Source organism: Neofelis nebulosa, chromosome 10 (assembly GCF_028018385.1).
Source record: "Neofelis nebulosa isolate mNeoNeb1 chromosome 10, mNeoNeb1.pri, whole genome shotgun sequence".
In the NCBI taxonomy this organism is placed as follows: Eukaryota; Metazoa; Chordata; class Mammalia; order Carnivora; family Felidae; genus Neofelis; species Neofelis nebulosa.
In genome coordinates, this window is record NC_080791.1 from 104925742 (window position 1) to 104940311 (window position 14570).

Genomic DNA, 14570 nt, shown 5'->3' on the forward strand with positions numbered 1-14570 from the left:
CTGTCCTCCACCCCTCTCTTCCACGCCTTTGCCCTCCATGCTCCCTGTCTGCAATAGCGGCCTTTCTGTTGGCCGTTTTACAAAGTTCCAGCCATCTCATCGACCTCATTTGTTCATTTGTTCATTCAATAAGCATTTGCTGAGTCCCTATTATACGCCAGTAGGAAGACAAAGGTGAACATGATGAACTAACTATTCCATCAAGATACTCATTGCCTAGTACAGCAATTCTTGTACATTTACATTTCATGCAAGTCACACGATGTGCATCATGGATATACCCCAGGTGTTTTCTGATTTCCTGTAGGCTCTGGCTTAGATGAAAATAGACTGAAGTTCATTGCCACCCTCATTTCACATGCTGTGACTCCCCTTCTCTCATGCCATTTATCGATTTCAAAATTCCACCTTCTGTCTGGAGTCTTCCCTGTTTTCAAGTCCAGTAAATGAGTTTCTCCTCTGTTCTCCTTTGGGGACTCTCGTTTCTCCAACTGTAATTAACTGTAGCATCTATGTCATTCTGTCTTGTGGTACAGCCATGTACATGATCCCTGAGTGCCCAGCTCGCTCTGTGTTTCCCACAGCACCAAAAACAACCCTTTCTTCTCCGCACAGATACCATGTAAACACTTGGCCAGTTGAATTGCATTTAATTGGCTCCTTGACCGAAAACCGGAAGCAAACACCGGGGGCGGGGGGGCTGAGCTCCAAGCAGCTGGTGACCTGGCCTGCACCTGGGAGAAAATTGAAAGGGACTTTCGCTCTTTCTAAACATTATCACCCAACCGAGCCTCGTGTGTTCATTCTCTCGGGAAATCAGGTTGCCTACAGCAAAGAGTTGGGAACAGGAGCAAGAGAGACTTAGCTGCCAGCAGAGCAAAGTGAGTATGTGTCGTCCAATGGCTTTTATGGCTAATGGAGGGATGGTGATAAGATCTTTCTGCCAAACAAGACACGATGAATCTGGGTGTGGGGTGGAGCATGCAGCAGGGTTTATTGCACAAACATTTGGGGAGGGGGTGTCTGCTCCGAAAAAAATTAAAGGAATTTTAAAAACCAGACCAGAATTTGTAAGTGGTCCAGAAAACTGAGCAGCATGGGACATGCAATGAATAGACACTGCACTAACAACAGGGCTTCCTCTGAGGAGGATGCTCTCCATTTAACCAATATTTATGTGACTGGGACCTTGGGGGATTCATGTCCACTCTCCCAGCCTCAGTATCCTTTTCCAGAAATTGAGAGAATTGGACTCAGTGTTCTCCAAGAGACTTTCCACCTCTAAAGTTTTGTAATCAGACGGTATTACTCCATGCTAAGCTTTATAAGAGATTCGAAAACGAGAAAAACACAGCTCTCGCCTTCTGGCAGCATTTAGCTCCTTCGAGCCTTAGTTTTCTCACCTATAAAGCTGGTCTGGTGTTTTAAGGATTAAAGGAAATATGTTTGGAAAGTGCTGACTGCCTGGCCATTTATATAAGAGCCCCGTAACTGGTACCTGATATTATCTTCAAAGCAGGATGAATACATTCATCAGTGATTAAGATGCTCAAATGAGCTACTGGAGGCAAAAGTCCTTTTTTAATGCAAACATTAGTGCTTATGTGAAAGATGAGTCTAGGGGCGCCAGGGTGGCCCAGTCGGGTAAGCCTCCGACTTCGGCTCAGGTCATGATCTCATGGTTCGGGGGTTTGAGCCCCCACACCCCGCAACAGGCTCTGTGCTGACAGCTCAGAGCCTGGAGCCTGCTTCGGCTTCTGTGTGTCTCCCTCTCTCTCTGCCTCTCCTCCACTTGCACTCTGTCTCTCTCTCTCTCTCTCTCTCTCTCTCAAAAATAAACATCTTTTTTAATTTTTAAAAAGGCAAGTCTATCACATGTATTCTTTTTTTTTTTAAGTTTATTATTTTGAGAGAGAGAGAGCACACGCATGCACAAATGGGGGAGGAGCAGAGAGGGGGGGGAGAGAGAGAGAATCCCAACGCAGGGGTAGATGTGGAGCTCAAATTCACAGACCACGAGATCATGACCTGAGCCGAAGTCGGATGCTTAACCGACTGAGCCACCCGGGCGCCCCTATCACATTTATATTTATCACATTTCTTTAGCAGCAGGAACCTGATGGCTTCAGCAGGACCCATGGCCAATTCCATGTTTGTGGTGGCACCCCCCAACGGGTATCCTGAGATCCAAGGAGGCATGTGTCAGGTGCCCCCGTATCCCAGCAACCAGCCCCAAGTCCACCTCATTCCTGTGAACCCCCCTGGTTTGAAGTCATCCGTAACTGAGCAACCTGCCCAGAGAGCCTGGAAAGAGGGCAAAGTCTTAGGGGTAAGTGACATTTCACTCTGCAGGCCGGGGGGTCCCTGGCTGGAGTCGGACAAAGTGGGAGGCTTGGAAATACGGAAACTTCAAATCCAGGAGGAGGGGTAGGAGCTGATCCGGCCTTGCCAAACCCAGATCTACTAGAAATCTCAGCTGTGCGACATCACCAAGGGTCTCAGTGTGGGGCCTTGTAATTTCTGCTCTAGGCATTTTAAGAAAGAGGAAGCAAAGCATCAAAAAAGTGGTAAACTGGAATGTTGGTCCTGTTGCAAGAGTACATGTCGATCCACGTGGCCTCTGGAAGAAAGTGGGTGTATCAAGCCACTAGGTGGAGCCTAAACCCAGCTTTCTCGAATGGAATCTTTGGCCATTAGGGGAGGAAAAATCAGGTTAGACAGCCAACAAAATAGCACTTCACAACGATTTTCCCCCTGCAAGGCCATCCTGGGCAGGACCAGCAGGGGCACATTTCATTGCACAGCTGAAAGATGACAACCACAGATTCCGACCCAGGCAGCCTGAGCTCAGGGCCTAATGCGAGGGTCAGTCGATTCAGCCTGTGTGGAGGGCAATTTGTAGCCTCCAAATTTACCAAATACCCGATAATTCCATTTCTGAGACTGTCCTGCAGATGCGCCCGTGCACACAAGAATTGTGATGTGGATGAGCTTATTAACTGCAGCACGGTTTGTGTGGACAACAGAATGGGAAGAGCCAAAATATCCATCAATATATACCGGTTAAATCGATGTATTATTCAAAGAATGGAATGTACTACAGCTATAAAAAAGAACGAGGAAGGCTTTTGCGTAATGAGATGGACCTAGCCCAGGATACATCCTTGAAGGAAAGAAAAAATAGTCTGTGTATAGTCTGTTACCATGTGTACAAATTTGAGGAAATAATATATTTGTGTGTGCCGCCATATTTGTAGTGTATACACAGAGACATATACATACCTAATATATCTATGTATATGTCCAAATACCACTTGTGCAGGAATATATCTATATTAGTTTCCTAGGGCTCCCATAACAGAGTACCACAAACTGGGTGGCTTTGAACAACAGAAGTTGTCTCACGGTTGCGGAAGCCAAAAGTTCACAATCAAGTTGTCCCCAGGGCCATGCTCCCTGTGAAGGCACCAGGGGAAGGTCTCTCCCAGCCTCTCTCCCAGCTCCTGGTAGTTCCTTGGCTTGTGGAAGCACAGTGCCGATCTTGGCACACATGGAATTCTCCTGTGTGCTTGTGTGTCTCTTCGTATCTGTCTTTCGAAAAGGACCCCAGTCACGTAGGATCAGGCGCCCACCCTACTCCAGTATACATCGGATTACCTAATTACATCCACAGCCACCCTAATTCCAGATGAGGTCACATTCTCGGGTCCTGGGGGTTAGAATTCTAATATATTAATTTGGTGAGGGAGAGACGGACACAATTCAATCCCTAAAAACATCCTAAAGAAATAAGAGATGAACACAAAGACTTATCTACAAGGATGTTCATGATAGTATTATTTATAACAGGGAAAAAGGGGGGACAATCTTACCTATTCAGTATCTCTGTTCCAACTACTCCCCAAAACATCCCAAGATGGAATCAGGCAGCCTTTTAAAAAAATATGTTTGAAGAACGCTTACTGCCATGGGGATGTGTCCACGATAAGATGTTAAATGTACAGAGCCATTTTGTGTTCTCGGAATATATATTTGAAAAGAATCACGGGAGGCTAGATACCAAAACGTAAGTGGGGTGTTTCCCCTGAGCGGAGGGTAATTGTGGGAAGTTTTCATTTCATTTTTATATTGTTTATATTACTTGTTAGACCAGGAAAACAAACGATTTATGAAAATAAAAAGGAGGCACAAAGGGAAGGCAGGATCCAGCCTCAGAAACGAGGGCACCAGCTTGTGGCTCTCCTGACAGGCCATCCAGATCCTGATTGGCCTGATCCACGTGGGCCTTGGCTCCATCATGGCCACCGTCCTCTCAGGGCACTACACAGCGATCTCGTTCTACGGAGGCTTTCCCTTCTGGGGAGGCGCCTGGGTAAGTAACATGAGGTCACCCTGCAAATGAGCTCCCGGAAAGTGCCAGCACACCCGGGGCCACCTTGTCAAGCTGTGTGGCTTACACTGTGCAGCAGCTTCCCAGCCAAGGGAGCCAGCAGGGCGCAAATCTGGCTCAGGCCTCGCCTACCAAGCATGTCGGTTGGTCGGGTTGCTGTGACCAATGGGCACAGACCAGGTGGCTTCCACAACAGAAATGCGTTACCTCACAGTTCTGGAGGCTGGAAGGCCAAGATCGAGACGTCTGCAGGGTTGTTCTGAGGCCTCTCTCCCTGGCGTGCAGATGGCCGCCTTCTCCCCGTGTCTTCACACGGCCTCAGTGTGTCTGTGCCCTAATCCCCTCCTCACATAAGAACACCAGTCACATTGGATTAGGGCCACCCTAGTGATCTCACTGAAACTTAGTCACTTCTTTAAAGGTCCCCTCTCCAAAGATAGTCACATTCTGCGGTACTGGGGGGGTTAGGACTTCAATAGGTGAATTTTGAGGGGACACGATTCAGCCATAACACCAAGTGACAGCCCTACAGGACGCCGTTCACCTGGAGTGGGCACCTTTTCTAATTGGCTCATGCCATGGGTCAGCGAATTTTCTTCTTATTCATCAACCCAGGGCTGGCACCTTTTTCCAATTCACACAACAATGCCCACGTGTAAAAAATGTATTGGTAATAGCCCTTGAGTGTTGCTCAACTTAGGCCCCCAGCCCTGAGCTCCAGGAGAAAAGACATTTCCACCCATGTTTGAGAGTGGCTACCCAGCCACAGAACGGTCATTAAGCAATGGGGACGCAACCTAGGTGCACGGATGGGCTTCAGAGTCCCCGTTGTGGCAAAATATTTGATATGCGAGTGTGTACTTTTTTTTCCTGGAAAGGTCTATAGCTTTCATCAGATTCTCAGGGTGATCTATGACTCCATAAAAGTTAAGAACTACAAGCCCTTTATCTTCTCCACTTTACTGCCTTTTTGATTCTTTTGCATTCTCTCTAGTGTCCTCTTAGCTACACACACACACACACACACACACACACCTCCCTTCTCCCCATCCTCCCTCCCACCTCCTTTTTCTCTCTGCTGTTACACAGCCTGCCGTCTCTGGACTCACACACCTATCTATGATTCAGATGCAACTTTTCTCATAAATAGCAGGATTCCCAAGTAACCTTAGATAATTAACCAAAGTCCTTCTTATCCCATGAGATTTAAATAAAATAGCCTAGTGTTATCATCCACCATAATCCCCCTACAACGCCTGCAACATGGTAGGGCTTATGTTCTCGGGAGCATCTTTCTGTGAGCACCTGCTCTCTTTTGTTTCCATCTGGGTCTCATTTCTTGAGGCTGAAGTCCTCTCTCTGCTTTGCATGGACCCAGACTTGGAACTCAGCCCCTGTTCCTCCCCCTCAAGCCCTGTGTCTGTACAACCAATTTTAATGGAGTTTGGGGCAATGGAGAGGCTGACATCACAGCCAAAGAATGGCTTGCTCTTAAGCATTGGATGTTATTGAATAATCTTTTTTTTATATATGAAATTTATTGTCAAACTGGTTTCCATACAACACCCAGGGCTCATCCCAACAGGTGCCCTCCTCAATGCCCATCACCCACCCTCCCCTCCCTCCCACCCCCCATCAACCCCCAGTTTATTCTCAGTTTTTAAGACTCTCTTATGGTTTGGCTCTCTCCCTCTCTAACTTTAGCCAAGGGATACAGGAGTGCTGATGCATAGGGGCACTTGTACCCCAATGTTTATAGCAGCACTTTCAACAGTAGCCAAATTGTGGAAAGAGCCTCAATGTCCATCAACTGATGAACGGATAAAGAAATTGTGGTTTATATACACAAGGGAATACTACTTGGCAATGAGAAAGAATGAAATCTGGCCCTTTGTAGCAACGTGGATGGAACTGGAGTGTTATGCTAAGTGAAGTCATACAGAGAAAGACAGATACCATATGTTTTCACTCTCATGTGGATCTTGAGAAACTTAACAGAAGACCATGGGGGAGGGGAGGAGAAAAAAAAAAAGCTATTGAATAATCTTAAGTGCCTGGCAATTGCCCTGGCATCTCCCCTTCTGCCAGGTTGCTAAACTCTCTTGACTGCCCCCCTCCTTTTATCTGCAAAGCAGTTTTGTTCTTGGTTACCTTGTCCAGGACTATGTATTTCCTAAAGATCACTAATGTCCTCTCCCATAACAAAGGCCCATTTCCTCTGGCACCTTAAGAGGACCAGCAAGGCCCGCAGAAGGCCAGCCTCTTGTTCTCTTCCCTTCCCATCAAGTCTCCATAACAGAAGGTTGTAAGACTGAGATTTATTTTTCCACGTATAGGAAAGATCACACTCCGTTTAAAAGGCATAGGAAGCTAGAGTAACTTTTCATTGTAAAACCATTTCCACCCCAAGGTACACGCATCTGCCCTGAGTGGTGGGAGGGTCTGTGTGGTAAAGGCGAAGGACATGGGGTCTGGATTCAACTATTTGGAGCAGCCATCTGCTGGATGGTCTCGGGTCAGTTATTTAAACTCCACAAGCCTCAGCCTGCCCATCTGTAACAGGAGAATAATAATAGTTTTGGATGGGCCACCATGCAGTTAAATAAGGCAAGGTTTGAAGAGCACCCCACGCAGTGAGTGCTCGGCGAAGCTGTTGTTCAACCACAGCCGATGCCCTCTCAGACCACCGTTGCCACCACACTGGGCTCATGACAGTGAGTAAGCCCACCGTCTACCGCGCCTGCAGAATACCAGCGTCGAAATAAAGGCACACAACCCAGCTCCCTGTCTTCATATTTGAGGTGGAGCATCTTGGAGGTGCGACGCTACCTTTCGAGTCCTCACCCAGGTGACGTTGGGCTTCTAGCTCAAAGCAGTGAAGATGCTGGTGACCTTCCTCCTTCCCTCCAAAGCCCCCGTGCCTAACGAATCCCAAGGGAAGGATGGCAAACCAACGAGGTGTGCCTGTGGGCAAATAAAAGACAAGGAAAGGAATAGTACTTGCTACACATCTCCTACGTGCAAGCTCGACTGCGTGGAAGATAATGAACGCCAGATGACCCACGCAAGGCATGGATCAGCTCCTGGCGGTCACCCTTAGGGGGACGGGTAGTTTTTCCCGCTGTTCGTGTGAGGAAACAAAGACCTCAAGAAATTAATCACTTACCCACATCACATGAGTTTCAAGCCAGAACTGAAAAACCAGGTCAGCTCAGTCCTAGAATCTGTATTTATCTCACTTTGCTGCCTTGTCATATGGTACAAGAGAGCTTGCTCTTCCTTCCTTTTACCCTCCCTGTCTCTCTCCCGCCCTCCCCTCTTTCTCTTCTTTCCTTTCCCTTCCCTTCCTTTCCTTTCCTTTCCTTTCCTTTCCTTTCCTTTCCTTTCCTGTTTCCTTTTTTTTCTTTCTTTCTCTTTCTCTTTCTTTCTTTCTTTCTTTCTTTCTTTCTTTCTTTCTTCCTCTTCCTCCCTCCTTCCCTCTTTCTTCCCTACCTTCCTCCCTCCCTCCCTCCCTCTTTCTTCCCTTCCTTCTACTTCCTTTCCTTCCTTCCCTCCTTCTTCCCTTCCTTCCTTCCTTCCGCCCTTCCTTCACATCCTTCCTTCCTTTCCCCCATGTTGAGTTGGAGGTCCCAGCAGAGGAACCTAGTGTGCATGAGAGAATACGTGTGACCAGAATCATGGAAACCTGGAGATGGGGCCCTAACCTCTGACCTCTTTCTAAACCCCCACTCTTCTGTGCCAGTTCATCATTTCAGGATCCCTCTCAGTGTCAGCCGAAAATCAGCCAAAATCCTCTTATCTGGTAAGTCACCTCCTGACCCGGGCTCTCCCAGCGGGACCTATGGGAGACACACACGGTGGGGAAAGGTTAGCGCACAATCCCCCCTCATCCTTGCACTTACTTCCTTTTATAAGGCTTTTTATTTTTAAGTTTATTTACATAGTTTGAGAGAGAGAGTGGGGGGGGGAGGAGGGGCAGAGAGAGAGGGAGAGAGAGAGAGGATCCCAAGCAGGCTCCACACTGCCAGCACAGAGCCCGATGTGGGGCTCTATCTGTGAGGTCATGACCTGAGCCGAAACCAAACGTCAGACACTCAACCACCTGAGCCACCCAGACACCCCTCTTTGTGCTTACTTCTAACTAGACACAGACGCTGTCACATGTGCTCACTCATACTCACAGGCAGGACCACGTGAACCTGGCCAGAGTCATGGCAGGAAGGAGTCCAGAGGGTTCAAGGGAAGGAAGGACAACACAGCCCTGAGTGAAGGCATCAGGGTGTGGAGGCAGAGACAGAACAGCATCCGTCCCTCAGAGGCTCGTGCTGAAGGGGGGGCACAAAAGTCCCGGGGGCCCACGCTCCCCTGCAACAGAACGGGCACTGCCAGTGGCTGTGGCACACAGAGCGGGCCTCTGACCATTTCTGCAGGGAAGCCAGGGGAGGCCCAACTACCTGCTTCCCTCAGGAATCCCGCCAAGCGGTCTCTGCCAATCCCATGAACAAGACTCTGAGGTCCCCTAACAATGGGCCGAGAAAGCGCCTTCGTTCCCCTCGCGGCAGGTTGTCTAGGGTGAGGGGCCTCAGGATGGCCAGGTCCCTGTGCCTCATGAGATCTGGGCATGTCTTTCTGCACATGGCCCAGAATCATGGGACATCAGAGCCTGTCACATCCCAAGACACCGGGTGGAGCTTCCTACCTATCCCCAGTGGGATAAGCAAGCCGAAGATGGGTAGGTAAACTCAGGGAAACCGCGATTGAGTAGTCCCCTCCCCGCAAGATCCGTGATCCTCGTTAAAGGCTCTGAGAAGTCCTACAGCAAAGGCCTGTTTCACTTTGTTCAGCCCAGCTTTTCTCAAAGCTAACTTACGCCCACACTTTTTTGCACAGAACATCACTTTACTTGCTACAGAACTGAGGTTCCAGGGATTCACATTAAGAAGCTCGAGTCTCTGTTCATCCCAGCTACAATGATTTTCCTCTCCCACCCTGACCCTCTGTGTCTTCTTCAGCTGAATGGCAGTTTGGTCTTGAACATTGTCAGCGCAATCTGTTCTGTGGTTGGAATCACACTCTTCATCATGGATATGAGTCTCTCTCCCATCTATGCCCGCCCTGACTCTTATCCCTACTATGACACCTGGGGTGTGGTGAGTACCTTTCTGAGCCAACATCCCCCCACAGGCTCAGAATCGGCTACATTTAGAAAATTGTTAGAAGGCCCGAACACCAAGCTTCTTCACACAGCACTACAGCAGAAGGAAGTACCATCAAGAATCAGAAGAATGTTTAAAGTCCCCGACATGTCGCTTTACTGTTGTGTTACTTTAAGCACGTGACTTTTCTCAGTCTTAGTTTCTGCCTTTACAACAGAGTAATCTACCTTATGACATTGTGAGGAGAATTAAATGTGACAAGAACACACACGTGCCTCTACCTGAATCCTTGGTCATGTTCTCACCTTGCTGCCCATGACTATGGACAAGGGGTCAGCAAAGGTTTTCTGTGAAAGGCCAGAGAATAAATACTTAAGGCTTTGCAAGCCATCTGGTTTCTTTTTTTTTTTCTTTTTTTTTTTTTTTTAATGTTTGTTTGCTTGTTGAGAGAGGGAGACCCAAGCAGGCTCCAGCTGTCGGCACAGGGCCCAACGTGGGGCTCGATCTCACGACCCTGAGATCATGACCTGAGCCAAAATCGAGAGTCAGATGCTTAAAACCGACTGAGCCACCCAGGCGTCCCAGCCATTTGGTTTCCATGGCAGGTACTCAGCCCTGCCCTGTAGTGGGAAAGCAGCCACAGAAAATCCATAAGCAATGAGCATGGCTGTGTTCCGGTAAAACTTTACTTACAAAAGTAGGCAGCTTCCAGGAGTTGGCCCATGGATCGTAATTTGGCCCATGGACCAACCTGTGCTATGGAACAGGGCTGCCCGGTAGAAATATAATGTGAGCTGTGTGTGTGATTTTAAATTTTTTAGTTGCCGCCTTAAGAAAAAAGAAGAAGGTGGCATCTGGGTGGCTTGGTCGGTTAATCGTCCGACTTCGGCTCAGGTCATGATCTCACGGTCCGTGAGTTCGAGCCCCACGTTGGGCTCTGTGCTGACAGCTCGGAGCCTGGAGCCTGTTTCAGATTCTGTGTCTCCCTCTCTCTCTGCTCCTCCCCTGTTCATGCTCTGTCTCTCTCTGTCTCAAAAATAAATAAACATTAAAAAAAAATTTTTAAAACAAAAAAGAAAAAAGAAGAAAACGAAAGAAATGAAAATATCTTAATAATATGTTTTATTTAACCCAATATATCCCAAATGTCATTTCAACATGTAATCCGTGCAAAGTGAATATATATATATTAATTTGCTATTTTGCATGTGGGCTACTCAGTCTTTGAAATCCTGGGTGTATTCTGCACTTAGAGCACCTGTCACTTTGGGACCAGCAGCATCCCAAATGCTCAGCAGCCACACGGGACTTGTGGCTACAGGGCTCGTGGCTGCCGGATTGGTGAGTGAGTGCAGCTACAGAGGGGTCCGCGTAGACGCTGTCTCTGCGTCTGCGCAGCGGCCCCTCCTCTCCCTCCCCGCTCACGTGGTCCAGGTGTTTTCCTGAAGGCTGACCACCCTTCCCTCTAGAGGACCCCTGGCAGTGAGTGTCAGAGGACCAGGTCTCGTCCACACACCCTTGACCCTCACACGAGCCTGGTGAGACGTTGTCCCCACAAGGCTGAGACGAGGTTAGGGGCCTTCCTCCAAGCCACAGGGACAGTCCACGGCAGAGCCACATTTGGAACGCCCCGGCCAGCACTCCTGACCTCCACCCGCTCTGGTTCCAGACCCCCGGAGTGGCGATTTCGGGCGTGCTGCTCATTTTCTGTCTCCTCGAGTTCGGCGTTGCCTGCGCATCTTCCCACCTGGGCTGCCAACTGGTCTGCTGTCAGCACAACGTGAGTCCCGAGGTTCCTGGGTGGGAGGGAAGACGCCCAGAAGGGGGCGGAGACCACAGGGTCACCATGCTTCCCCTTCTGGCCCAGGAGTAGAGAAGTCTCCCAGGGCCTCAAGGCCTCCGCGCCTGCCTGGTCCCTCTTGCACCCCTCCCAGTGCCCCTCCTGTGCGCCTGTGTTTTCCAGGTGGGCGTGGTCCTCCCAAATGTCTATATGGCAAACCCAGTGGTCGTCCCAGAACCGGTGAACTTGCCACCGACTTATTCCAACGAGGCCCGGGGCTCCAGATAAGCAAAGCCACAGCTTCTAGAAGCATCTTGCGCTGAGACCAAAAGAAGACCTCCCCGTTCTGGGCTTCTGAAACCCAGGATCCTCCTTCCCTGACAATGTTAGGGAAATGTCTCTCTAACGGGCGCGCATCGTGACTTCGTTCCATTCGGCCTGGTAAATCGTGCAGTGACTCTATTAAAAAGGAGACAGAAATTGAAAGTGGATTTTAACAAAGAGATCCTTCCCCGGGGTGTCTACACCTGGGGCCTTGTGTGCTTACCTGTGTGAGCTCATGGTTGGAAAAGCAAATGTCTAGACAACCCAATATTCATTCTTTCAATCATTCATTTGGTGATTAAATATGTCCTGAGCATTTGGTAGGTTCAAGGAAGTTTAACATTGGTGAACACAGCAAAGTCCGTGACCTCAGGGAACTTCTGGCCTCACGGAGAGGACAACGTGCAAGCAATTTTCCCTAACACGGGACAGAACGTGGGGACACACAGAGATACAACGGAGGGATATGATTTATTTTATTTTATTTTATTTTATTTTATTTTATTTTATTTTAGAGAGAGCACACATGAACAGGGGGAGAGGGGCAGAGGGAGAAGGAGGGAGCGTCTTTTTTTTAAGTTTATTTATTTATTTTGAGAGAGAGACAGAGAGACTGAGTGGGGGAGGGGCAGAGAGAGGGGGGAGAGAGAGAGAGAATCCCAGGCAGGCTCCACACTGATAGTGGGGTTCGAACTCACATACCATGAGATCATGACCTGAGCTGAAACCAAGAGTCAGACACTAGACCAACTGAGTCACCCAGGCACCCTGAGAGGGATATGATTTATTCTGGCAGTGATGGGGAAAGCAAAGAACAAGCCTGGTCGAGGAAGCAAATTTGAGGGGGGCATTAAAGGAGAGAGCAGGGGTTTTCAGTGCAATAAGGAGCCACACCATTGGGAAGACCTTGGAAGAAAGTGAGCCATGGAAAAAAAAAGCTCACAAAAGCTTGGAAAGAAAGCTCACAAAATGATCACTCCTTTTATATGCTATTACCCCGGATGCAACAGTACTCATGAATAAACATTGTCTTCAGGCAATGTTAAGGTATCTTCCAAAATTATGAGGCTCACACACCTTTATTTATAAAGGCAAAGAGAATAATCCAAAGAGAACTGGCTATGTCTAGAACTTCTAGGTTTACACACATTAATTTAAATATTTATTTAAATATACATGATGGCAGTTGGCTTCGAAAAGGTTAGAACATGATTTTACTCTTGTAAATATATTTAGCCTCTGGCTTTATCTAAAAAGTTTCTTCTCAGTGGCTTGTTCAGAATTCTTCTGCATCTTCTCTGACAGGGATCCTTGGGATGCCCATCGGCTAATCAGGTTCCAAGGCCACGGTGGGTTGTCATTTGCTAGAACTGACCAGGTCTCAGGAAATCATGGACAATCAAAATGTAATACGGGGCATGTAATATCCTGCTTCTAGACCAGCCCTTCACTCATCTGTTCTGTAAGCTGAGATGTTAGTACATTGGGCTCCCCAAAAGGGACTGGCCCAGTGAGACTACTCTTCGAGGTCTGGGTGAGCAGAGCAAGTCTGGCCTTCTTTCTGCCCTCTTCCTTACTGCTGCCTCTCACTGCCCTATCTCATCCCACACCTGCTCCCTCCACAGACCTCAAACCCTCAACCTTGATCTCCCACTTGGTCCTCAGAGTCTCTTTCCTGACTTGTCCGACCTGTAAGTTAACTTAGACACTCCTGACAAGCCTCACCTCCTACAGTGTGGGTCATCTTGGAGATCGAATCTTCTCGAGCACCTGGTGCATCTCAGGATACGTAGCACCTGCCACGTGCTGAAATCATTATGGAGCTTGTTGGAGCAGAGCCTTTTTCCCATCCCACCACCTGCCCTGATAATGTGCTGGGAGCTAGACCCCTCATCCCAGATGGCCTTCCACCTGAAGTGACAGCTCACAGCTTCCTGTGGGCAACAAATGTTTATCCTTGCTCTGCACCATGTCACAAGCGGTCCGTCTGCACAATGCCATTCACTCCCAGCCTCCCTAGAACAACGGAGCATAGAAAATGGAAGAGACCTTGGCCATCTAGCATCATCAGAGCAGCCAGGAGCCCAGACAGGACTGGAACCCAGACTCCAGATGGCCGGTCCAGGGCTCCCTGCAGAAACAGGGACACGTCATAGGAAAACAAGGTGATGACAGTCAGAGACACCGTCTCTGCCTCCTCAGCTGGCACCTCCCCCCACTGGTTTTCTCCCCCAACTCCCCATCCAGTGACAATTTTGCTATCACCAAAGTCACCAATGCCCTCCAGTGGCTTTGTTCCTGTCCTTATCTTACTTGACCTCTGTAGGATTTGACCCAGCAAACCACCCTCTCCTTAAAACACTAGGCTAGTTCCACTCCAGCTTCTCCAAATGCCCTCCTCATTCTCCTGCATGAGCTCCCCTCTCTCCTCTTGGGCCTCCGGCATTGCTCTCCAATAAGGCACTGCCCTTGGCCCCTTTTCCCAGCCCAGGTACTCAAGCCTGTCTTCTGGGAACTTGAGATCCAGCTCTCGAGTGAGACTGGGATTCAAATGTGCTCATCCCTGCACAAAAGCTCTATAAAGAGCTTACACTGCTTTCTAGCCAGGTCTTGAATTGAGGGCTCATCATCCCCAAAGTGGGATTTCTTATGGAAGAGATCATCTGTTTCCTAGTTGCTATGCCTGCCCCCATCTCCTCCACTGGTAAGTTCAAGTGCTACTTCCCCAGGGAAGCTGTCTTAGGTTCCTAAAGCCTGAAGCCTCCAAAGGAGAAGCAGGCATCTAGAGTGGGAACAGCGGAGAGGTGCGCGATGTGACCTGTCAGTGATGACGTCCAGGGCTTAACTTTGAGGGCTGTTGGTTTGTTTTGTTTTGTTTTGTTTTTTATCTTAACTGGAAAAAAAAAGCCTGATTTTTGTG

The 14570-nt window shown here is 48.6% G+C and overlaps 1 protein-coding gene across 1 annotated transcript; it reads left to right on the plus strand.

Annotated features, from left to right (window-relative positions):
* The first annotated feature begins 758 nt into the window (after nucleotides 1-758).
* LOC131488890 (membrane-spanning 4-domains subfamily A member 8-like) lies at nucleotides 759-11966 on the plus strand. The gene is made up of 7 exons (XM_058690739.1): nucleotides 759-881; nucleotides 2107-2329; nucleotides 4250-4372; nucleotides 8133-8192; nucleotides 9403-9540; nucleotides 11216-11326; nucleotides 11510-11966. The coding sequence occupies exons 2-7, from the start codon at nucleotides 2120-2122 to the stop codon at nucleotides 11612-11614; spliced, it is 747 nt and encodes a 248-aa protein (XP_058546722.1). The 5' UTR covers nucleotides 759-881; nucleotides 2107-2119; the 3' UTR covers nucleotides 11615-11966.
* The last annotated feature ends 2604 nt before the right edge of the window (nucleotides 11967-14570 follow it).

Bases quoted from the DNA above. Each gene is read 5' to 3' on its own strand.
- LOC131488890 (XM_058690739.1), top strand. From the start codon at position 2,120: ATGGCTTCAGCAGGACCCATGGCCAATTCCATGTTTGTGGTGGCACCC. The intron at 9,541-11,215 runs GTGAGTACCTTT...CTCTGGTTCCAG, and splicing joins ACTATGACACCTGGGGTGTG to ACCCCCGGAGTGGCGATTTC. The intron at 11,327-11,509 runs GTGAGTCCCGAG...TGTGTTTTCCAG, and splicing joins TGGTCTGCTGTCAGCACAAC to GTGGGCGTGGTCCTCCCAAA.